The 18,794-nt window shown below is 40.4% G+C and overlaps 1 protein-coding gene and 2 pseudogenes across 2 annotated transcripts in view; 2 read left to right on the forward strand and 1 right to left on the reverse strand.

The window, feature by feature from the left end:
- Positions 1–231: 231 nt before the first annotated feature.
- Positions 232–18,794, forward strand: part of CLVS1 (clavesin 1) — a 192,701-nt gene continuing 174,138 nt past the window's right edge. The window contains exons 1-2 of one of the 2 annotated variants that reach the window (XM_063923777.1): positions 232–405; positions 9,290–9,891. In XM_063923777.1, coding sequence (XP_063779847.1) covers positions 9,503–9,891 — 389 coding nt within the window. In that variant the 5' untranslated portion in view covers positions 232–405; positions 9,290–9,502. Of the gene's footprint in view, positions 406–425; positions 610–9,289; positions 9,892–18,794 lie in introns of those variants that run through there. The other variant, XM_063923778.1, reaches the window with a different exon arrangement.
- On the reverse strand, positions 17,499–17,617 carry LOC134930495 (5S ribosomal RNA; annotated as a pseudogene).
- Positions 18,758–18,794, forward strand: part of LOC134930496 (5S ribosomal RNA) — a 119-nt pseudogene continuing 82 nt past the window's right edge.

Consider the following 18,794-nt stretch of genomic DNA (forward strand, 5'->3'; position numbering starts at 1 on the left):
CAGTATACAGGCTGCTTAGTCCACCTGCAGTGCAACATGATTTTGAAAATGTTCAAATGTAGTCACTTTGCTTTTGGTTCCAACTCTAAATCAGCCCATAAATCTAGTGTGCAATGAACATTTGTGCTCAAATATTTCCTCCACAAATTAATTTCAACCAATGAGATATCATGGGGGTGGGCCTTTTTGGAAGAACAGGTTTTTTTTTTTTTCCTTTCTTTTTGCCTTGAAGACAACCAGTGCTTGTGAGGACCCTTTCACTACCTCATTCCAGTTCAATCCTTCTGCCAAATGCTCCTACTCCACAGCTGCAGACATTATTCAGGAGACTAATGTAGGTGGGTCATACTGCAATATCCAAGATGGACAGCTTGTGTCTTTCCCAACGGGAGTAACGTGTAACAGGTATGTGGGTCTCATTGCTGGTACGCAGCTGCAGTGTTTCAGCACTGTAGCGCACGGACAGCTCCCATCTGCAGTGTCTCAGAGGCTCAGCTCTGCCTCCCCCTCCAACAACGCTCTGCATAATGTGCCTCACACCGACCCTATGCTATTAGGAAGACAAAGCACTGGATGGGAGTTCAGAGCCAGGACAAGCTGCTAGGTCTGGTGAGTCATCAGGAAGATACAGGGTCTTGGCTGCTAATACAGTCTTTACTTGTGGGGACTATGACACTATAAAATGGGAGAGAAACGAATGGAGCTGCAGTAATGGCTAATAATATAAAATATCTTCTAGCGAGGCAAATGCTATGTTTATGGGGACCTGATAGAAGGCAATGCAAAGGTAGCAGTCAGTGAAAGGGTTAAGTAATGGGAATGGTAGGCGATGTGCAGGCAGGGAGTGATGGGGAGTAAGGGGACCGTGTTGGAGTGTTTCACTGCTGATAATGTTGGCTGGTTAGAACTGAAGGGGTTACTACAATTCACAACAGAAAAGGGAGCAAATACTATGTACTGTAACTGTAGATTTGCAAAATACCGATATGGTTGTGAATGGGTTTAAGAGAATAATTCAGCCTGGTATACATTGCTGAAATCACCAATGCATCTCTTTATGTACTGTATACATTATGCAACAATGTTACTTGTTATATACCTTGGAGGTAGGATGTGAATTCCCACAAGTCATCTCACTCTCATACGAATCTTTCTGATCTATTTAGCAATTGTGCTTTAAGTGTGGATTATTTTCTAAATGATACTAGATAATTAGCTTTTTTTTGTTACCATATATATATACATATATGTATATCCAATTTTTAATTGCGATGCAAGGATGATAGCTTTTTAGGGTACATTATGCAAATATTGTTTTCTGTTCAACTGCATGGACAGGGTACATGTGATGCAGCTGAACTAGACGGTGTAAAGACTACTGAGGACTTCAGATGGCTCTTGGTCTACGATAAATAGAAAGAAATCATTCAATTTACTACTGATAAAGCCCAGAGCTTTTAATGTATGTTAAAAGAAAATGAAAAAGCCTTATTGAATGGCCTACAGTAAGACTACAATTGCAGTACAATATGTATTCTGGTTTACTTATTCTGTATTGCATGTAATATAAGGGACTTATAGTACAACACTTGAATGTTTTGTGCTATATAAAACATGGATATACTGTATTCTGTGTTGTATCATTGCACATGAAGTTGAAGATAATAGATATTCCTGTAGAAAATCTCAGTGCTATTGTACATCTTATATAGAGTGTTCATAAGAAACAATAGCCGCTGCTCGTGTTATACATTATTGCTACTCTTTTACTTTTTAAATAATTTTTTTTTATCTTAAAATAAACTTTATGCTGATGACTGGAAAGTAGCAACACAAGCAGAATGCTCTGGGGTACATAGCAGCAGGCGTGAATCATTCTTCACTAAGCATTGTCAGAGACACAGTCATGTGTTTTCTCTTTTGTGTATAGTTTCCTGTAATCAGATACAAGAATAAAGTGAACATTTGTATACCAGTGAGGCCCACACATGCGCGCTACTACAGCTGCCATGGGGCACTTTGCCCAATATTGCAGCATGTATGCCCCAACAATTAATACAGTTTCTCAGTAACAATCTGAACTAAATTGATAATATTGTTATTGGGCATATTGGTAAATATAGCATAGAAGAGGATCATGGATTACTGCTATGAGCCAAGCACAAGTTACCTAAATTGTAGACACCAGTATCCACAATATCCTGACTTTCTTGAGGTTTTTCAGGTATAATTTTGGTGTAACAGACATCAATGAGTGAGGTGGGCCAACATATATTACAGTTTGGCATGGGATATATGGGTCAAAATCAGTTTGCTGGGAAGCCCAGCCTATCAGTACGGATATGTTGTGATCTACTGACCTGGTTTAATCATTGTTACATTTGCTAGTAGTGTAGAAGCCCTTTATTTACTATTCTAAACAAGTCATGGTGTCACAGCACGCCATTTATACAGTCCTCTTATTATTATTCTCCTTCATCTATAAGCCACTGACATTTTACACATCATTATACATTGAGGGGATCATGATACAATGCTTATATATAAAAAAAAAAAAAAACAGGAAAGAGAAGGTGAAGATGGCACTGCTGAAATGAACTGCAAAGTTGGTCCAAAAGTATTTACTGGTCTTTTCTTTTCTTTTAGACGGGCACATGACATTTAGTCATGGATGTATGAATATGTTTAGAAGCACTTTGGGTATTTCCACTTCTGGCTCCAGGTCAGATCATTTTAAACATGCTGAGACTTGACATGCCATGAAGGAAGAAAGAAGATGCTTTTGCACCCTCTAAGTACTATAAAGAGGCGTACACACCTAGTTATCTGTCCAATCTGTCTGGCTGAAATGAAAATCTGGTAATGTATGGGAGCAAATGCAAATCAACCATTGCTCCAAATCACTGGAAATCTGGCAAAAATGGTCCTTCAGACACGTTGGTTAAATCAGTTTGATTTAACCAATTTATCCGAACTACCATTTTTGTCCATTTTCTTGCATTTTGGAACTAATAGTTGATTGTCATTGCTCTCAAACATTACCAGATTTCCATTGCAACCAGATAGATTGGACAGATATCATTAGGTACATACCCAGCAAAAGAATAAGAGAGTCAGCTAGGTCAAATTATATTAGTATGTCTAACAGTAAATAACATTACTCTCAACTTGCTTCAGAAAACATATACTCTTAGTTGTTAAGTTTTACAACATTGGGGGTCATTCCGAGTTGATCGCTCGCTGCCGATTTTCACAGCACAGCGATCAGGTAAAAAAACTGCAAAACTGCACATGCATATGCACCGCAATGCGCACGTGCATTGTACGGGTACAATGAGCATCGTTGCTGTGCAATGCTTCTAGCGACGAATCCATTCGCACAGCCGATCGCAAGGAGATTGACAGGAAGAGGGCGTTTATGGGTGTCAACTGACCGTTTTCTGGGAGTGGTTGGAAAAACGCAGGTGTGTCCAGGCATTTGCAGGGCGGGTATCTGACGTCAATTCCGGGACCTCCGTCGCTAGGATCATCGCACAGGATAAGTAACTACAGGGCTGGTCTTGTTTTGCACAAAATGTGTTTGTATCACTCGGCTGCACATGCGATCGCACACTTGCAAAGCGAAAATACACTCCCCCATGGGCGGCGACAATGCGTTTGCACGGCTGCTAAAAGTAGCTGGCGAGCGATCAACTCGGAATGAGGGCCATTATTCCTGGGAATTCTGCACATAATATAACAGAACCAGCAATACTGTGAAAATACTACAATGACTGCTGCATGTTCTGTACATGGGCCCTCATTCCGAGTTGATCGCTCGCAAGGCGAATTTAGCAGAGTTGCTCACGCTAAGCCTACGCCTACTGGGAGTGTATCTTAGCTTCTTAAAATTGCGACCGATGTATTCGCAATATTGCGATTACAAACTACTTAGCAGTTTCAGAGTAGCTTCAGACTTACTCGGCATCTGCGATCAGTTCACTGCTTGTCGTTCCTGGTTTGACGTCATAAACACACCCAGCGTTCGCCCAGACACTCCCCCGTTTCTCCGGCCACTCCTGCGTTTTTTCCGGAAACGGTAGCGTTTTCATCCACACGCCCATAAAACGCCGTGTTTCCGCCCAGTAACACCCATTTCCTGTCAATCACATTACGTTCGCCGGAGCGAAGAAAAAGCCGTGAGTAAAAAAACTATCTTCATAGCAAAATTACTTGGCGCAGTCGCAGTGCGAACATTGCGCATGCGTACTAAGCAGAAAAACGCTGCGATGCGATGAAATTTACCGAGCGAACAACTCGGAATGAGGGCCATGGTTGTTTGACAAATTGCATCACATATTGCTGTTCTTCATTATTAATCATCTCAATTCTTACTATGAAACAAATCTTTTAGCATAGTTGCCCTTGGCTCTGCTTGTTTCTTGTATTTTTCCATTTTCATTCAATCATAAGACCTACTGTATATCTCATATAGATCATTTTGTAACTATTACTGAGTTATATGTTCTTGTCACTATTACAAATATCTCTGTATACTGAAAACAAAACATAAACGACACGTGCAAAATCAATTCTAAAAGTAATGCTTGGCAAAGGCACCACATTTTTATGTTTCGTTCTAATTTTACATAGCATTGATCTAACACACATTTAAGGCCCTCATACATCACAGCACCATTTCCCTGATCTAACGGCACTGCCGATCTACTGAACGGATATGCCAATCCTCCTCCGTCGATGATCAGCAATCCGTCTGGGAATTGGGAAATTAAACATGTTAAAAATGCCCAATTTGGTGATCCTGACGTTTAAATTTGGGATTGGGGAATCAGGATTTTTAAACATGTTTAATATTCCCGATTCCCTGACCTGGCCATCAGGGGATCGGGACATTGCAGCAATTTGTCTGTAATGTATGGGGGCCTTTACGCACACACATCAGCTAGTGACTGACTGAATAAAGAAATATAGTCTATTATACATGGACAAAAGAACTAATAATTTGCAAAGAGAAATAATATTTAAAATAATATTCCTAGAATTCAATACTGTATACAATAATAATTCCTGCAGCCATTTTTGCCTTCATAAATATCTTCCTATTATGTTGCTTGGAATAGTTATTTTACTTGTTTATTCCACTATTAATGATTTTTCAATAGTGTTATATCTCAGCTAAGCACTGGTGATGTAAAAAAAAATAAGTGTTGAAATGTAATAAGTATCATAATTAGACTGGTCTTGTGAGCAAGGCCTTCCTACCTCTATGTCTGTCTGTTTTTACCCAGTTTTGTTCTATTACTGTTGTTCCAATTGTAAAGTGCAACAGAATATGCTGCTCTATATAAGAAACTGTTAATAAATAAATAGATAAAACATGGCCTCACTAATATAGGTAAATCTGGGAACAATTTGGAAGCAGGTGTTCACTGACTAATTTGCTAGAGTGTGACAGATGGAAGTCACACAAAGCAAGAAGTTTAAAGAAGCAGGGTGCAAATGGCAATGTGCCACTATAACAATTAGTTCACATTGATTAAATCACACTCCTTATAGGAAATCCTAGCAATCAAGTACAGTACAGTCATTGGATCTAGAGTGTTATTTGTTTAATGATTTTTTTAATGTTTAAGTGGCCATCAAGACTATAGACAACATAGGCCATAATCATTGCGTAATATTGGCTAACCGACTACTTATTCATTTAAAGAAACGTGACACTTTAATTATGAAAATATCTATAGCAGATGTTTCAACAATATAATCTTAATAACATGGAGTGGTATAAGTTATTCTTCAACATATTAGGCATTCATCTATATGAATATGTACTGACATTTATCAGTAATTGATTTAGATAGATAGATAGATAGATAGATAGATAGATAGATAGATAGATAGATAGATAGATAGATAGATAGATAGATAGATCGATGGATGGGTGGTCATTCCAAGTTGTTTGCTCGCTAGCAGTTTTTAGCAGCGGTGGAAACGCTATGCCGCCTCCCACTGGGAGTGTATTTTAGCTTAGCAGAAGTGCAAACTAAAGGATCGCAGAGCGGCGGCAAACTTTTTTTGTGCAGTTTTAGAGTAGCTCAATACCTACTCAGCGCTTGCGATCACTTCAGACTGTTCAGTTCCTGTTTTGACATCACGAACACGCCCTGCGTTCACCCAGCCACGCCTGCGTTTTTCCAAACACTCCCTGAAAACGGTCCATTGACACCCAGAAACGCCCTCTTCCTGTCAATCACTCTGCGGCCAGCAGTGCGACTGAAAAGCTTCGCTAGACCTTGTGTGAAACTACATCGTTCATTGTTATAGTACGACGCGCGTGCGCATTGCGGTGCATACGCATGCGCAGAAGTGCCATTTTGCAATTGTAGCGCTGTACGTGCACATTGTGCCGCGTGCGCATTGCGCCACATACGCATGTACAGAAATGCCTTTTTTTGCCTCATCGCTGCACAGCGAACGAATGCCGCTAGCGATCAACTCGGAATGACCCCCATAGATAAATAGATAGATGCACGCTACTGTATGTATACAGTGAGTGAGTGAGTGAGTGAGTGAGTGAGTGAGTATATGCCATGCAGTAGCCATGCATGTAACAATACTATTTTGTTTGCCAATCTATTGCAAAGTCAGCTTCCAATAGTCCAGGCTGTTTGGTTTTCCAATGGATAATTTCCATACACAACACAGAAATACTTGGGGATATTATGTATATTCTAACAGGGTATTAGCATATGTGCAGACATTCTTTTCAGTGAAACATCTGCTCCATTGTAGAACACACACACATACGTTCTCAGCTGCAAAGCAGATCTTCAGAACCCTTTTGTAAACCAGAGCATTAGTGGGATTGAGTGCTGCATTGAACTATTACATTTACAAAGGATTGAAAAATAGGCAGACACTAATCGTGTAGTTGCATTCAATCACTTTGACTGGGAAAGAAATGCATGCAGAGCAGAGACACAGAATTTCTGTCTGTATGTCTGAGTGCACACTTTATAAATGTACATTCATTTCATAGTTTCTTTCCTTGAATTGCTACAAATAAATAGTCTACAAATCTGGATTTGTAATTCATACCAATCAAGACATTTGTGGTCAGCACACTGTAGGGCAGTTTGGTTTAGGGTGACTCTGGAAAACATGCTATGATAAATGCTCTAGCTCAGCTTATATTAGTAGCATGGTGAGTGAACCAGAAATCGTCTGCAACACATATGAGCAAAATGCTACATTAATAATAATTGCTCCAATGCTGACCACATTCCCATGGCCAAATAGTTGCATTCTGCCCCTTTCTGCCCCTCAGTTAGGTCCTTAGAGTGACACACCTCCCCACACACACCCACACTGGTCACCGACTACTCACTGTATTTAGGGAGAGATGTATCAAACCTTCAAGAGAGATAAACTAGAGAAGTTGCCCAACAACTAATCAGCATCTAGCTATCATTATCTAGCACAGTGTATAAAATTACATAAGTTTAGTGATTGCCATGGGCAACTTCTCCACTTTATATCTCTCAAAGGTTTGATACATCTCCCCCTTGGGAAGAAGTAACAGAACAGATTGTATAATATTCAACGACGTTTGCAAATCTAATCCCCAGCATATAATTTTCTGGTGTCTAAAGCATCAATCAAAATAAACACAGTAACTGGTTCTCCTTCCTCTCAGTGAGTCTAACTAATTATTGAATGTCCCTCATATTAGGGACACTGGCAGCAAATGAAAGGGCCAAACTATATAATAAATGAATAAAGAATGATATCTTTCTGCATTGATCTGCAAAATTGTTACTATGTACTGGTCTGCCTTGTGACACTGGCATTAACATTTCACATATGAAATTCAAGTAGCTTGATATATTCTAGTGACCAAGGTTTCAGTTTTGTGCTGATCACACTAGTGAAGCAATGTGGGGGGACAGGGGGACGGACACATAGGATACATTACAAGAAAAGGTGCCAGATATCTATCTATCTATCTATCTATCTATCTAGCTATCTAATATGTATATCTTATGTACTGTACGGTACTATCCAAGTCGTTGATGCTCATGAGTGAGCAAGACCTGCTATACCTCACTCTTTGTTTGCTATAGCCACATATCAGGCTATGTTTTAGATACTCTAGATAGGCTTGACATGTTTATTGTGAAGAACAGTGTGTAAAGCAGACAATAATTAGTTATTAAATGTACCGTGAACACCTTACAGCTACTTCAGCAATCTTTACCTAGTATATTACATGAGTTGCAATTATACACAGACCTAACAGCACTTATTTCCTCTCCAGCAATGATTCTACCAGGTTATTGTAACTCTATTTATTGTCTTTAATGTTCAAGTCAGAGCTGGTCATCACTAGACCAGACAGAGGCTTCCTAAAGACAAATGAACCATCATTATATAGGACCTGACTTATAGCTGTACACTAATGCATTTGCAACTGTGATTCCATTGGCAGATACTGTGCGAAAAGATGCAAATGCCTCAGCAGGTACAATTTGTATTGAGGCGACTTTGCTAATCTCAGCAACTTCGTACAAAGACGCAGCGTGATCACAGAATAGCTGCATGTACTGCGATGCCAGAGACATCTTTAATGCATATGGTATCGCAGATGTAAGCAGCGACACACCCTAAAAATGGCTGCGCCATGCCAACGTTTTTGCCGCCTGTGTATTTGCCAAAACTATCCCTTTCTGCCAATCACTTTATGAATGGATCTTCACTGCGAGTGACTGCAGTAATGGACCGTGATGCATGCGCAGCGCTACTAAGAATCATGCCCAGTTTGCCAATAACTGCTCATCTGTGAAAACATCGGCATAGCATACAACTGTGAATCTTGCCCATACGACCTGGTTCAGAGGTTGACATAGGGCCGATGTTTGCATATCTTAGCAATTTTATTCTACTGGGCATGTGTCTGAGTCGCACTGCACTTTTGCCAAGTTTGATTACAAAACACGGTCACAGTGAGAATTTGGACACAGAGTGATTGACAGTCGGTGAACAATTGTGGGACACGACCGTTTCGGGGTCAAGTCTCAACCTGCGCCTGCGTCTCTGTGCGAATCCCCGGGGCTGCGACATTATCATGTTTTTGCAGAACTGCTGCATACGAAATCACAGTCGCAATCGGATTTTTATCCACCTTTGAATCAGGCCCATAGATATGAAAATAGCAAAGATGAATATGAAACTAAAATGTAGTTTATAAATCTTGCATTAATTCAGTCATTTTATTTCTTGGCATTTATAGGGCTCAATCTAGTTTTCGTGTGGAAGGAAATATCATCAGCATTTCACCATTACATTAGTTCCTGGTGGCTTACAGACCTTGCTGTCTTGAAGCACATCTCTAAAGTCACTTACCACTCTGAAGGATTTGATTTCAAGCCTTGGTGGATGGGATATGTATCTCTGCAACTAATTCATCAGAAATTAAGATTTACAAAACCGGAAGGTGAAAAAGATGACCCACTTGCAAGCTGGACTTAGCCCAGAGACGATAGAGAAAGCACGCCTGGAATTAAATGAGAATCCAGACACTTTACATCAGGATATCCAACAAGTCAGAGACATGATTATCACTAGACCAGACATTGGCTTCCTACGGACAGATGATGCCTTCATCTTAAGGTTTCTGCGAGCCAGAAAGTTCAATCAGATGGAAGCCTTCCGACTCCTCGCTCAGTATTTCCAGTATCGCCAGCTTCATTTAGACATGTTTAAAAACCTTAAAGCGGATGATCGAGGAGTTAAACGAGCTCTTATGGATGGATTTCCTGGCGTTCTTGATAACCGTGATCATTACGGGCAGAAGATTCTTCTACTTTTTGCAGCCAACTGGGATCAGAGTAGGTAAATGTAGATAGTGTTTACATATTTTCTATTGACTGTTGTATGGAATGGTTACTAAAATCAATTCAACTGAAAAAATAAATTGATAACAATAAGCATAGGCAATATTATCTGAGGAAATTACTTATCTGTAAATATCATAAGTTAAACTATATTCTATTCTCAACAAACTATGATAGTACAGTAATTGTAAGTATCAATAATGTATGGACCACCTAATGTAATAATGAACATGAACAGATTCAATGCTGTTTTTTTTTGTTTTGTTTTTTGTTTTTTTGTTGATGCTTTTTTTTTGGGCGGGGGGGGATTATTTATTGGTTTCTGAAGCAGTTTGAAACTGTTGAAAACTCTTAGGGCAGTATCCACGATCCATTTTTGACCAATCAAAACACGGACAGATATTGAGATTGTTGACCGATGGTCATTATCGCGGTATCCAATTAGAGGCTATTTTGAATGTCCAAAAATTGATCCGCGATCTTGTGATAACACTTGGTATCTGCGATAAGCTCCCACTTCCATGTGTTGTCGCGGCTACAGCAGGCCACTTATAGCAGGCACCTGAAGCATAATCCCTGATAAAAAGCGTAATGTATCGGGGCTACTTGGATAGCCCCTGGCGATACAATTCCCGCAGTCATTGACTGTCGGTAATTGGATAGCCCCCATAGTATCAAAACTAGTAAATGATAGGCTTATGTTTCTAAACCACAGTTCGTATGAATACCATAGTAGTAGAAAGTCACTTTGTAAACATAATACTGTAAAACCAGCATGACAGACATATTTTGGATACAGAGATGATTTTTACTTGCAAACAACAATTTTTTTTATATCCTTTTAAAGCAGAGATGCGCGTTTAATTTTTGCTGAAAACTGAACACACCTAAAATGTTGGGTTTCAAGTTAAACTGAGTCACTTTGGGGTTCTGAGTTGAACTGAGTCCTGGCTTGGGAAGTTCAGATCTCATATCTCAAAAAACGTATCTTGGACTGCATGTAAGTCCCTCCCTCCTGATTTTATGTGCTAAAATTAGCCAAAGAGACTGTAAATGAATGTTGTTGATGTCCATAACACTATAAAGGAACAAAAACTTGCCCAAGTTACATAATTTTAGCTGTCTTTTTGATTTTTTTAAGAAATCCAAGACCAAAATACTTAAGGATGGTTTTGCCAAAACAAAGCATCCTGTTGACTTAGCACCAAAACCCCCAAAATTAGGGGTCTTGGCAGATCTCTACTTTAAAGCGGACTTGTCACCATGTGCTCCACTGTTATTTTTAATTTATACAGTTTACATACTGCCTTTGTCCCCAAAACCTAAAAATGAAACCTAGGAGAGATCTTTTTATTGATCACTTCTTGCTCCAACCTGCACAAAACTATGACTCATGAGTGGAGGAAGCTGGAGCAAGCATTATGCAGTCTGTACAACATGACACTACTGTATCGGGCTGGCAGACTAGAGTGCTCGCTTCCATGGCTGGCTTTATCTGCGTGTCACAGCTCTACTGCTGTGCAGACTGGAAGAATCCTGCCCAGGAGTCAGCATAGCGTGATGAATTAAATTCTATTTACCAGGTAAATGGTTTTTAAGCAGTGATGAGCTGCACGGAATCGACTCAGTTCTTGCTGCCAATTCGCATCTAAGAAAAAAGCCAAATGTACTTTTCCCAGAAATGAAAATGTTATGTATATGCACTTCAGACATGTGGAATCCCCTTGACATTTGGCCTTTATTTCAGATCCGAACTTGTTGGGAACAACAGAGTCAAATCCAAGTTGCTCATCTTTATTTATAAGGAGAAATGTTTTCTTTTACTTACTTCATAGAGGGAATTCAATTGTTCCCGATAATTTTTTGCACAGTAAAACAGAACTTTACCGCAGTTTTTTTACCCCCCTAATTTTTACTGCACAAAAAAATCTTGTTTATGTATGAAAACACAGAATCCAGGATAAATTCCTGGAAACATGTGTTTTCACGTTCGCAGCTGTGAAAAAGGGGCAGTTATTGGGGATTTTGTGTCACCTGTCTTTGGGCCAATGGAATTACCCCCAGGCATCAATTAGCTGTGGTAATTTACGGCTGCTAATTGAATTCCTCCCTATGTGTCTCAGATATATTCATGGAATGAAACATGGGAACTTCATTTACTGAAAGCACCAGTAAAAGTATTACAAAGTGGAATAGTCTACAACCCTGATCATCACTGTTATTCTTTTAGCAAACATAGGGCAAGTCTGTAGGCACACGGGGCCTGATTCAGGTCCCAATATTATAGCGGGGCATGCCGAAAAGTACTGATGCTCAGTACTTTGCGCATGCACCAGATCAGTACTGCGCATGTGCAGTACAGGTCTGTAACAGAGAACCCCTGCAGCTATCTAAGGCAGCACAGCCACATCATCCTGGCAGGGCCGGATCACCGGACCACCCTTCCTCTCTTGGCACCCCTGCAGGAAGTCCTAGGGTCACGTTTCCCTCTGAGCCTTCATCTGCAACCCCCCAGCACATTGCTGCTTTATGCCCTATTGACCCCAGTTTTATTTGTTTTATACTCCACTGAGAATACTTTTGAACTTGGGGGGTCATTCCAAGTTGTTCGCTCGTTGCCGATTTTCGCTATGCTGCGATTTGTTGCTAATTGCGCATGCGCAAGGCATGCAGGGCGCATGCGCTTAGTTATTTAACTAAAAACTTAGCAGTTTTACTGTGGATCCTGCGGCACTTTCAGCTGCACTGCTGATCGGTGAATGATTGACAGGAAAGGGGTGTTTTCCGGGAGTGTGCTAAAAAACGCAGGCGTGTCAGGGAAAAACGCGGGAGTGTCTGGAGAAACGGGGGAGTGGCTGGCCGAACACATGGCGTGTTTGTGACGTCAAACCAGGAACTAAACGGACTGAGCTGATCGCAATCTGTGAGTAGGTCTGGAGCTACTCAGAAACTGCAAAGAATTATTTAGCAGCAATTCTGCTAATCTTTCGTTCGCTATTCTGCTAAACTAAAATACACTCCCAGAGGGCGGCGGCCTAGTGTGTGCAATGCTGCTAAAAGCAGCTAGCGAGCGAACAACTCGGAATGAGGGCCTTGATTTCTTCCACAAAACGCAGGCAGGTCACTCAGCTACAGCAGCACATCTGAGGTCAGAGGAGGGACGTGCAGTCTGCAACACATTACCTCCGTCTCTCCTCTGTGGAAGGAGCAAGGCAGTGTGGTGCTGACTGCCTGTAAGATTAGATAATATACATGAAATGTTCTGCACTGCATGTAGTGTTGTATACTGACTTGCTGTCAGTCACTGTATACTGATTTGAACTATCATATTATGTAAATATATGTGATATTAATATTATACACTGCCTAGTTGACATTGTATAATATTGTGCAGTGGGACAGTTTGTAAGAGACAAAGGTATCTAGATTTGGAGAAGATAACACAGACGTGACATAACTATGGAACATGACAAGTAACACATTATAGCAGTCTTGTAACATATCTCTTTCTCCAGGCTGTGTTATTTGCAATCCCCTCCGTTTAGAAGCTTGAGATGTTTCCACCTTGGAAGGAATGTTGGAGGACACCTTTTGTTGTAGAAAGACAGTTCTGTATGTTCCGCATGAGAGGGCATCACAATAGCAGTTACAGAAGTAGCATGCAAAACAAGGGGCTCTGTGTCCCAGCTTGGACCCCTATATGCTATACAGTGCCAGAGCTGCTATTTTTTGCCGTGGGACAGTGGGACCATCAGCTTTGTCTGTATAAGAGTTATAGAGTATTTCTAAATCAGTAGTAACGTGTGACGGTTCGGTATATTTTGTCGACAGAATGTCGACATGAAAATGCCATTGGTGAAATGGCGAAATTCTAACAATGTCGGTGATTGGCGATGCAGCATTTGTGGAGCTAAGTTCCCTAAACCTAACCATGAACCTAACCCTACTCTGGCGGTTTGCAGCTAATATTGCGTGTTGTGGTTAATGTGGTTGGTTGTGGTTAACGTTGCAAAACTGCCCTTTCAGCAGTATGTCCCTAACCCTAAACCTCACCGTAAACCTAACCCTAAACCTAATGTTGTCATTTTGCAAAATGTTGGCATTTACAATGCCGACATTGCGTACACATCATTTTTCAGATGTCGATAAGTTAGCTGTCCACGTTTCACCAATGTCAGTATAACTGTTGACATTGTACTGTTGATATTATGAATGCCGACATTGTGTCAACATGCTGCCGCATCCCCATGTGAAGACTATCCCAGACAATGCACCTATAAGAACTAAAATACTGTATTTCTACAATATCTCCTAAGCCTGTGACCTAGCTATTGTGTTATGCCTAGGAAGCTATCATGTAATGATCAGCCATTTGCTACAACAGTATAAAGATCCTAAGGGTCAAACATTATTGGTTTGTCCATAGTACCCAGTGGATACAGTCAAAATGCCGGGTGTCGGGATCCCGGCGGTTAGGATACCGACGCAGGAATCCCGACAGCCGACAAGGTATTTGCTACCTCGATGCCGGTAGCTGCTGTTGACATATTAACAGCCGGCATCCCATCTTCCGGTATTACATACCTGATCCGTACCCAGCAGGGGGCATTTTAAGAGAGGAGGGGACCCGCGTTCAAGCTCCATCACGGGGCCACCTCCTCTCCGGCAGCAAGTAGACTCTGGCATAATGCCAAAGTCTACTGCACATACGCAAGTCTCTGGGAACAGGGTAGCCGCGCCTTGTTCCCGGGGACATCTCCAGTGCGCATGCGCAAATCACTCGGAAATCGGACTCCGGAGTGGTAAGTATAATGTATGGGTGCAGTGTGTGCGGTGTGGGCCCCCCTGGACCCAAGGGCCCGTATGCACCCCACACACTGCACACATTATAGAAACGCCTATGGTACCCAGTATGGTTCCCAATTTATGCCTTTCACTTTATCAAGAGATACTGTATGAAGTCTGCAAACAAATGGTTCTGAAAATGTTTTTATGTAATTATTATGAGGTCTTTGGGTGGTTATTTCTATGTAAATGCGCTTACAATGCAGGAATGTAATTGCCAAGCCAGCACGTCTAATATTGTTGTTGTCGGATTTGATTAGATTTTTATTTTTCTAAATGTGATGCTGGGGAGATTAGGAGGCTCTTTAAAATGAGTGAATGCATTGTTAGTGTCTGTTTATATATTTCTTTGTTCCCAAGCAATCCACATTGCATAGGATCCTGGTGTCAAGTGGGAAGCTTTCTCCAGTCCATTTCATGGTCTCTCTTGAGCAGTCAAAACTGCTAGTAAATTGAACTTGGTTACATTGTATGAAGTCAAATTACATAAGGGGCAAAAAAATCACTACCACACTAACTGGCCATACACTGTGCTTGGATCTCCATGCAGCAACTTTTCCCAGGGTCTGCCAACTTAGCATATACATTTAAATACCACTTTTACATGGAGGTGGAGATGGAAATGGGGAGTGAAGTAGGAGAACCAATCACAAGATTTAATGTCTTGGTTAAGATTTATTGATCTTTCTGCTCACTCCGCCCCAGTATGGCCAGATGTGATACATATAAATAATCACAAGAAAATCTAGATGCAAAACCTTAGGGCTGCAGCCAGTCTGGCTACTTGGTAAAATGTTATGACAAGTACTGGCAGCTATAGTAATAAGAGCACCCTATAAGGAGGTTTTCCCCACTTTTAAATATATTTGTTTAGCATTTATTAAGATGGGACCTGGACCTTCTTAGTGGTTATGCTCAATGACTTTTTAACCGTGTGCAACCAGACAAGGCCAGCATTTTTATTTAAACACCTATTAGTGGTCAATATAGTACAATGTAACAGTAAAAAAAAAACAAAGCCATATAAAAATAGTACATACTGTATGTAGACATTGAGGTGCGGTTTTAAGTAGTCCAGTGGTTCCCAAACTGTGTGCCGTGGCACCCTGGGGTGCCTCGGGACACTTGCAGGTGTGCCTTAGATTGGTGGTCTAGGACCAATTCAAATTATTTATGGTCAATATAATAGGCAAACTAGTGCTGGTGGCTGTCAGTCATACAATATGGGGACAAACAGAAGCAAATCATGTCATGACATATAAATACAATTTACCTAAATAAATATTTATTTCTAAATTTCTCAATAAGAAATTTTTGGCCTAGGGGTGCCGTGAAAAAAATTCTGATACTCTAGGGCGCTGTGATTCAAAAAAGTTTGGAAACCACTGAATTAGTCGATAGAAAAACATACTGGTCTGTAAGACCCATTTTTGGTATTTGAAGAAAGAACAGAACAGAGGGAAAAGGGAAGGGAGAAGAGGCGGTGTGGCTAGAACCATAATAAAGAGAAGAGAGGAGGAGAAGGAGAAGAAGAGAGAGAAATAAAGGGAGAACTTATGTGAAAGAAGGATAACCAAGGACCCCAAACCTTGTCAAGGACAATCCCTTCAGTACAGCGCCATCTTCCCAGTGGATGTTCGGGAAGATGCCACATGTGCACAAGAGAGCAAAGTATGAATATGTGCTGATATATAAATGTGTTTGGAGAGATCATATTGTATATGAGTCTCTTAAATTATGTTATTCCAGTGTGCACAGATGTAGTTAGAATGGATATGCAAGCTGGGATGTTTTAAATCCATGTAGACTGCACAGGTTAAGGGGATAATGAAATGCAGGTGTTTGATGTGGTATAAATTAAGGATGAGACAGATCATAGCCACACACCCTGACGAAGTCCATTGACGAAACGCGTTGGGCGTGGCCTGTGGAGCAAAGGACAGATTGTCTGAACTTTGTCTTGGTTCCGGTGAAAGAACGAGCGGCACCCGTGATCCCCGAAACTAGACGGACGATCGAGTATGGGAGAGAGCGGTTCCGAGGCTTGACTGACATATAGAGGACTGAGTTCACCATTTTAAACTGAGATGTATGTGAGCATTTGTTCTTAATAAATGGAATTGTAAACCTTTTTATTTATACCTGCGCCCTCCACTCTTCTTTCGTTTTATATACATAGAGGTTACAAAGGAAAAGAGAGACTCTTTGTTGGGGCACGCTTGAAAGACTAAAACTTAATTTTTAATATAAATCTCATTAAAATGTGGTACACCAGATCAACACACGTATATATATATTTTTTTTTATAACACTTTTGAGAAAAGGCCATAAACTTGTAATGGTCCCTTCTCCCTTGTGTTGATTTTAAATTATTAAAAGAAAAGATTCTCAATCATGAAATAATTAAGAGTAATCAACCTACAATTAATGTAGTTAATAAAAATGACAGTGACACCTGGGGTGAAAATATTGGAAATTGAATTTAACATAAAGTGCATAGGCATTGCATAAGTTGTAAATACGCTGCGATAGTGATCCTTACATATTTACCTATGGAGAAGATATATCCTGGTAAGGGTTAATCTGCTGCTTAAAAGTTTATATGACAATAAGATACAATGAATGAGAGAACAATTACTTATTGTAGACAAGTAGAGAGTCAGAGAAGCTAAATAAATATGAGAAGGAAAATGTAGGTGTGAAAGTGGTAATGGTCAAAGGTTGCTCCAACACCTCTGCTTGTCACAAACATAGAGATATTGATTACTACACCTGATATTCCCTAGCAGTCTCCCAAATAGGTACTAATCAGGCTATTCACTGCTTAGCTTCCAAGATCAGGCGAGGTTGGGCGTACCCAGTGAAATATGGTAGTAATGACACCTAAATTGTGAATACAGTGGTATATGGTTATTGGCATATACCAAAGGTAGTACCTCTATTTTTCATCATTGTGCGCAGTCATTCTGTTGCTTCTGCATTGTCGAATGGATGTATGACTGGCATCAATAAATGAGAGAGTACTGGAAAAGAGATATAGAGTCTAGGAAACGTATAGGTTCAGGGCCCGTCTTCTATTATCCACCGTCAGCCACATATAACATGTGGCAGACATAGGAGAGAGAAATGGGTTTCCTGTGCCTGATGAAAAATAAGTATGAAATTACATAGGTATCTTAAGCCCTGACGACAGTAAGAAAATAGGAAACTTAAAAGTTTACTGCTGAAGACATAAAGGGGATTTTTGAAATATTATGAAGAAAAATTATATAAAGTAGAAGTGATATTAAATAATTGAAATTGATAAGTAGCAGATTAGGCAAATCTTAGATAATTAAATGATATAAATTTCATATTATACGATACCAGGAGATGAGTGGGCTGAGCCGTGCACTGCTCAGCTCCACTGGACACAGACGGCCGTTTCACCGGATGGTGGCTTGTTCACTGTGTCACAAGCCACCATCCGGTGAAACGGCCGTCTGTGTCCAGTGGAGCTGAGCAGTGCACGGCTCAGCCCACTCATCTCCTGGTATCGTATAATATGAAATTTATATCATTTAATTATCTAAGATTTGCCTAATCTGCTACTTATCAATTTCAATTATTTAATATCACTTCTACTTTATATAATTTTTCTTCATAATATTTCAAAAATCCCCTTTATGTCTTCAGCAGTAAACTTTTAAGTTTCCTATTTTCTTACTGTCGTCAGGGCTTAAGATACCTATGTAATTTCATACTTATTTTTCATCAGGCACAGGAAACCCATTTCTCTCTCCTATGTCTGCCACATGTTATATGTGGCTGACGGTGGATAATAGAAGACGGGCCCTGAACCTATACGTTTCCTAGACTCTATATCTCTTTTCCAGTACTCTCTCATTTATTGATGCCAGTCATACATCCATTCGACAATGCAGAAGCAACAGAATGACTGCGCACAATGATGAAAAATAGAGGTACTACCTTTGGTATATGCCAATAACCATATACCACTGTATTCACAATTTAGGTGTCATTACTACCATATTTCACTGGGTACGCCCAACCTCG

This window comes from Pseudophryne corroboree, chromosome 5, assembly GCF_028390025.1.
Source record: "Pseudophryne corroboree isolate aPseCor3 chromosome 5, aPseCor3.hap2, whole genome shotgun sequence".
NCBI classification, from domain to species: Eukaryota; Metazoa; Chordata; class Amphibia; order Anura; family Myobatrachidae; genus Pseudophryne; species Pseudophryne corroboree.